This window comes from Nicotiana attenuata, unplaced genomic scaffold, assembly GCF_001879085.1.
Source record: "Nicotiana attenuata strain UT unplaced genomic scaffold, NIATTr2, whole genome shotgun sequence".
Lineage (NCBI taxonomy): Eukaryota > Viridiplantae > Streptophyta > Magnoliopsida > Solanales > Solanaceae > Nicotiana > Nicotiana attenuata.
This window is the reverse complement of record NW_017671710.1, coordinates 179,390-185,561: the sequence shown is the minus strand read 5'-3', so window position 1 is coordinate 185,561 and position 6,172 is coordinate 179,390. Positions and strand designations below refer to the sequence as shown.

The 6,172-nt window shown below is 42.9% G+C and overlaps 1 protein-coding gene across 1 annotated transcript; it reads right to left on the bottom strand.

Annotated features, from left to right (window-relative positions):
- Window positions 1-1,066: 1,066 nt before the first annotated feature.
- Window positions 1,067-2,445, bottom strand: LOC109209796 (myb-related protein 308-like). The gene is made up of 2 exons (XM_019373135.1): window positions 2,276-2,445; window positions 1,067-2,174 (listed from the first exon to the last, which is right to left on the bottom strand). The coding sequence occupies exons 1-2, from the start codon at window positions 2,403-2,405 to the stop codon at window positions 1,252-1,254; spliced, it is 1,053 nt and encodes a 350-aa protein (XP_019228680.1). The 5' UTR covers window positions 2,406-2,445; the 3' UTR covers window positions 1,067-1,251.
- Window positions 2,446-6,172: the final 3,727 nt, after the last annotated feature.

Sequence of the window (6,172 nt, the reverse complement as noted above, 5' to 3'; positions counted from 1 at the left end):
TCAAAGCTTTCAAGCTTTTTAATGGCTGTCAATGGTGAATTGCTGCTCTCTTTTTTATTGCTTTGTATTACTGAAATTTGCGATTGAGAAAATAGAGAGAGATGTAGAGAGAAATGTCGACGAATAGAGCTTTTGCAGAACTGATTTCTACAATTTGAAATTGAGCTTCTGATTTCGACGAACTGAGGCTTTTGAATTTGTGTCTTAAGCGAAACTATCGAAGAACAGATTCTGAGCTTTTGAACAGATTTGATTTCGACGAATTGAGCTTTTGAACAGATTTGATTTGTAGCTAAATCAATTAGAAGATTCTGTTCCTGAATTTTAGCACGCCTAATTAGGAAGATTCAGGTACTAATAATTAGTATTTAATGGATGGTATAATAATTGTAGGAAAAATATGGACAGGGCGGGTAAATTAGAAACTGTGCACATTTTTGGTAATAAAGTTTCATATATGGTATAGGAAGGAAAAAATCTCTAAAATATAATGGGTTAACTTGGGCTCAGCCCAAATTGACCCATGAGCTAAAATATTTGTAGCCCAACCCATTAATTTCTGGGTGGGTTGGACGGGTTAGATGGGTTTGGGCTCAAATTGCCACCCCTAACTAGGGTCAAATGTCTTTACAAACTTGTTTTTAATTTAGTTTTATGGCTCCATCTCTTCTTTTACTTTTACATATGAAAAATTTGCTTTTATACATAAAAAATCTATCTTTTACACGTAAAAGATCTAAAAATGACACTTTCTTAATTTAAACATTGTAAATGGCAATGAAGGCTCATTCCCTCGTCAACGTTAGTTCTTGTTATCTATTTATGACCAACAAGAAAAGGAAAAAAATTAGACATTTTCATTTTGACTTTTTGGCGTATAATTAAAGAGGAAGATAAATTAAAAGAAACTGAGCTAGACAAAATCGTTTTCTTGTATAAGTAGCTTTCTATTGAATGCTTCAATTGAACAATCACCCTTGAAAGTGAGAGGAGAATCATAGACAAATTATAAGTTACTCATTTTGGCAAGTTAGACATTCTTTTCGATTACTCATTCTTTCTCCCGTTGAAATAGCTCACTGTATATGTACACTAAAACAATGGTAGCCAAATATTACAAATACCATTTTCTCTTTAAGAAACAATTCTGCTATTAATTCGAACATGATAATGCAACAGAAATAACATGCAGCCGTACGTGGTATATATACTGAAAGCTATAAAAAAAAATCTGTAGAAGTCAACTAGTAATTAACAATCCCATGCAAGTTGATCTATGGAATTTACGTTAGTGTAAATTTCACAAGGCATGAGTGCAGAATCCACAAACTCAAAATCGAAGTTAGAGTTGTCAAATGTAACATTCTCCGCCATTTGTCCATTGTTGTTGAACTCATGATTAACCTTGTAGACTTGTTCTTGACAAATATTTTCCTGAAGCTGAAGTAGTTGTGCTCCTTGTTGCTGTACTAATTGCATTTCTTCTTTTCCATTGAATTGCGGTTCAACATCCCACATGCAATTGTCATTTATAATTCCAAACCCTGATGGAGTTAAGGAAGAAGAAGATGACAATAAATTATTGGAACTAGTCTGGTTTTGATGATATTCAATGGTGGCAAGGTTTGAGTTTTCAATATTCGTGGTGGTGGGAAGGCAAATGGGATTCATATAATTGTAAGTAGTAGTGGTGAGTGAGGATTTACATGGATTTGTTTGGGAGTGAGGCAGAGTTATTGTTGTCGTAGTAGCAATAGGAGGCAATATTGATGCTGCGAGACTTGCTTTGATAATGTCCATGGAAATTACATGTTTCCTTGATGATAAATTAGTGAAAACAGAGGTGGAATTTGGATGATTACAAGTCTTGGGTTTGCAGCAGCTGCTTTTGATCTGGTTGTTTTGGTGATGATTACGAGAGAGAAGGTTGTGGGTGTTTGGATCAAAGCCTTGAGCAATAAGCTTCTTTTTTATGGCAGAATTCCAGAAATTCTTGACTTCATTATCAGTTCTACCAGGTAAATGTTTGGCTATTTGTGCCCATCTGTTTCCCAAGATTCTATGAACATCAATTATGGTTCTCTCTTCTTGCTCGCTAAAACAACCCCTTTTCAGATCTGGCCTTAAGTAATTTATCCACCTCAGCCTGCAACTTTTTCCACACCTTTGTAATCCTGCAAAAATCCATACATTAAGTATTTCATTTATAACTAACAGCATATATATAGACATAACTTAAACACAAAATTGAATATATATATATATATATATATACCGGCTAGTTTAGGGACAGAACTCCAGCAGGAGTGGCCATGGGTGGTGATGTGTCTAGTTAGTTTCTCATCTTCTTCTGGAGACCAAAGACCTCTCTTCACTTTCTGTTTGCTGCAGCAGTGATGGCCCATTATTATGCCTTGCCCTAATTCTCACCACTATATATATATGAGCTTCAGCTGCATCTATATATTGGTGGCTGCTTTATTTGGTCACGAATATATGTATTTTTATGTTCCAAGTTAGCTTTTCCTATTTATTAATCCTCATGGTATACAAAATACTTGTCTACAGTACTAAGCACAGAGAGACTACTATCGTGTGTTTTTCTTTCTCCAAATATTAGACAAATGGTTTGACCTAGGTGAAGTAGGCATCTTTTTAACCTATAAAATATTCATTAACATGACAGGAGATACAAAAATATATTACTGTATACATAGAGTAAAGAAAGAGAGATTCTAGAATTTTAAGTTAGGGTGTACTCAGAGAGGACCGCATAGGTCTCATTGAGTGCTTTATGGCAGCTTCTCTAGGCGTTGTCTTCAAATAACATATAGTAGCTAGGTTATACTATACCCTCACTGCAGTTTACGTTATCACTAAATTTTAATTTGAATAGCAGAATCGTTATCATTTCTATTAGATTATCAATTAGTAATGTTTATCAAAATATTTATTTGTACATGGGTATCTATAAGAAAAGACTTGATTGAATATATTGTTTGCTCAAAAAATGTTACACATCTTAAGAGTACAAAACAATATAAATTAATCCCGGGATAATCATAGCAAATCGTAATAATCTGTTGGACCAAATGAAAGAAACTAAAATAAGAACTCAGAAATAGGGGGAGAAGCATTAGAAACCTTTATTGATAATATTTGTTTGGTCTGCCTCTCCATGAAGAGGTTCAGAGCCTTACAATGGTGTTTTTCCCTTCCCATAAGAGGGGTATATTTTCTCGTTTCTCTCTCCTCTCACTAGTGGTCAAGAAGCCCCCCTTTTTTCTAGGGCTACTGCTCCTAGTATTTATAGATGTGAGCTTTGTGAGCTGGCGATAAATGGCCGGGGCCATGCTGAAGTTCCGTCCCCATGGGGGAATGACTGGGTCGTACTCTCGTAGATTAAATCGGACAAGAGTCGAGTCCTGTTACGAATAAGTGGCCATACCACTTCATTAATTATGTCTTAGCTCAGGACGAGACTAACTCCGTTAATTATCGTGGGGTCGAATTTTGACCCATACAGTTAGTCCCTCCGCTTATTGAGGTCGGGCCTTGGCCGAGCTCGATGAGCGGACTTCATCGATTGTGATTTGAAAACAACTCGAATAAGGGTCGATTTATTGGTGGTGGTGGCCTTAGCCGTTTACACGTTGGAGCTGGCCGTAGCCTTTCGTACATTGGAGAGCCTTTCATATATTAGAGATGGCCGTAGCCTTTCATATGTTGAGGTTGGCCGTAGCCTTTCACATATTGGAGATGGCCGTAGCCTTTCATTCATTGGAGATCAAGATGGCCTAAGCCTTTCATATATTGGAGATGGCAGTAGCCTTTCATTCATTGGAGATCAAGATGGCCGTAGCCTTTCATATATTAGAGATGGCCGTAGCCTTTCATATGTTGAGGTTGGCCATAGCCTTTCACATATTGGAGATGGTCGTAGCCTTTCATTCATTGGAGATCAAGATGGTCGTAGCCTTTCATATATTGGAGATGGCCGTGGGGAATGAATATGCGCTGGGTACGTATTTGGTCGTCCAAAATTTTAACGGCGTACGACACTTTCTTTCAGTGTTCGCAGGTCGTAGCGATTGTTCTGACGGCGGTATGCTGGCGGATGGCTGAGAAGCCGCTTTATGGAGCTCGTCATAATGACACTTGCTACGACAGAACCGAACCGTTTTACGGTTGGTCGTGCAGTTAATGATGGCTATTGGGTTTCGCAAAAGCCATTTATGCTGCCTATAAAGGTGAGATGAGGCATTCATTTCTCATATCTTCATTGTTCATCTGAGAGAGAGATTCTGAGGAAACTTTTTCGTTTCACTAATTCATCTTCTCTTTTCTTTCCTTTGATTGTGACACCATTTGTCTTCATTAGATCAACAATGGAAGTCAGTTCTTCCCACGGTGCTCCTCCGGTAGATTTTCCGGTAGTTAAAGGGCTATCTCCGGCAATGGGAGGTGTGGAACAGATGGAGTCCGGCAAAATTCCGTCGGTTGACGAGGTGGTTCCTCGGCCCGGAGGTCTGGCGATTGATTTCACCGTCGACGGTGGAGAGGAACCGGTGGATGAAGCCCCGTTGATGGGGGAGATCGGGATGGCCCGATTGCTGCCCATGCAGACATCGTTCTCGCTCGAAGCGAGGAGAGGGTCCACACCGACCGCAGGGGATACTGCGTCTCTTACGCCTATCCTTTCAGGTTGGGGTTCAAGATCCCGCTCCCAATGCTGGTGGTGGATTTCTGCCGTTATTACGGGGTGTGCCCGGGTCAGCTCACTCCTTCCCTCTACAAATTATTGGCGATGTTCATCAAGTACGCGGAATTGGCCCGTAGGGAGGTCACGCTGCAGCATGTGCTAAGTCTCTACGCTCCCCAGAGAGTCCGCGGCACTATGATTCGGGCGTTCCCTCGTGGTCGAGGGGCCTGGTCACGAGATTGGATGACGAGGTCGACCCCCGCCCTTTCGAGCACTTCTTTTATATCAGGACCCAACACTTGGTGGCGGATGCTACTGGGTTCCCAGAGGCCTGGAACCATGCACGTAAGTTCTTTAGCGGTTGAATTCCTCTATTCCCCTCTTTATGATGTGCTTATGAGCGTTAACTCGTGTCTTTTTTGTAGCCGACAGGTCACCGCCACCCCCATTGCCTTGGATACGCGAATGGGTCGAGGCCGTACTCCCCCATACGAGGGGGATACGTACGTGGGCGTCTTTCTGGGAGAGGCATGGCCGTAGGCCTGTGGCAGGTAAAAAATTGGTCTCTTCTTCTGTTCCGCTTTGTTTCGGCTTTATTCATTAACCTTGTTTTCTTGTGATTAGGGAGGATGCGCCGCGTCAGGGCCCCTCAGTTGGCCTTCCGTCGGCCTGGTGCAGTTGCTCGGCTTACTGCAGCGCCAGTGCCGCGCTCAACACCGAGGGCGGCATCAGTCGAGTCTTCAGCGGTTTCTTCTCCATCACAGACCCTACTTCGGGACGAGGGGCCATCGGGGGTTGTGCGCCCTAGAGCGGAGTCGTCATCAGATGGGGAGGAGGAAAGGCCGTTGATAAGGCGTAGGGTCGCGTTCGCGCCGGCTCCTCCTGTGGTAATTAATTTGGACTTCCCGCCGGCGGACGCGGAGAGGAGTGCTGCTGCGGTGCCTGCCCCTGAGGGCGGACAAACAATGGGGGTTGCCCCGGTTGGCTTAGGCCGTGATGATACCGTCGCTTCGGCGGCTCAATTGGTGGTTCCAGTCGCTAAGACGGGAGGTAGTTCCTCAGCGGCTGCTAATGTGGGTGAGGAGGATGAGTCTGAATCCGACTTGGACCCCGACGACGTCCGTATGTTCCAGGAAGGCTCCACCAATGCAGCGGTGCGCGCAGAGGGGCGATCTCGTTTTATCGAGGTTCCCACGGAATTGAACTTATTGCTCCAAGGGGAAAGCTTGGTGCCGCAGTTCGAGCTGCTGTGCTCGGAGGCCGAGAATACGTCGCTGAGGGGCGTTACGGATGTCGGGCTGATGAATGAAGTAGCCGTGATGAGCTTGAGGGTATGTACTGTTACGTCGGTTCGCTTCTTCTTTACCTTAGGTTTATTCTTTTATTCTGATCGTTGTCTTTGCTTTGCAGTCTTATCTGTTGGAGGTGGAGAGCATCCGTCGAGCCAAGGTCCGCTCGGGGATATTTTTG

Coding starts and splice junctions, on each gene's coding strand:
- LOC109209796 (XM_019373135.1), bottom strand. CDS start 2,405: ATGGGCCATCACTGCTGCAGCAAACAGAAAGTGAAGAGAGGTCTTTGG. Junction 2,175..2,275: donor TTCTGTCCCTAAACTAGCCG/GTATATATATAT, acceptor GGATTTTTGCAG/GATTACAAAGGTGTGGAAAA.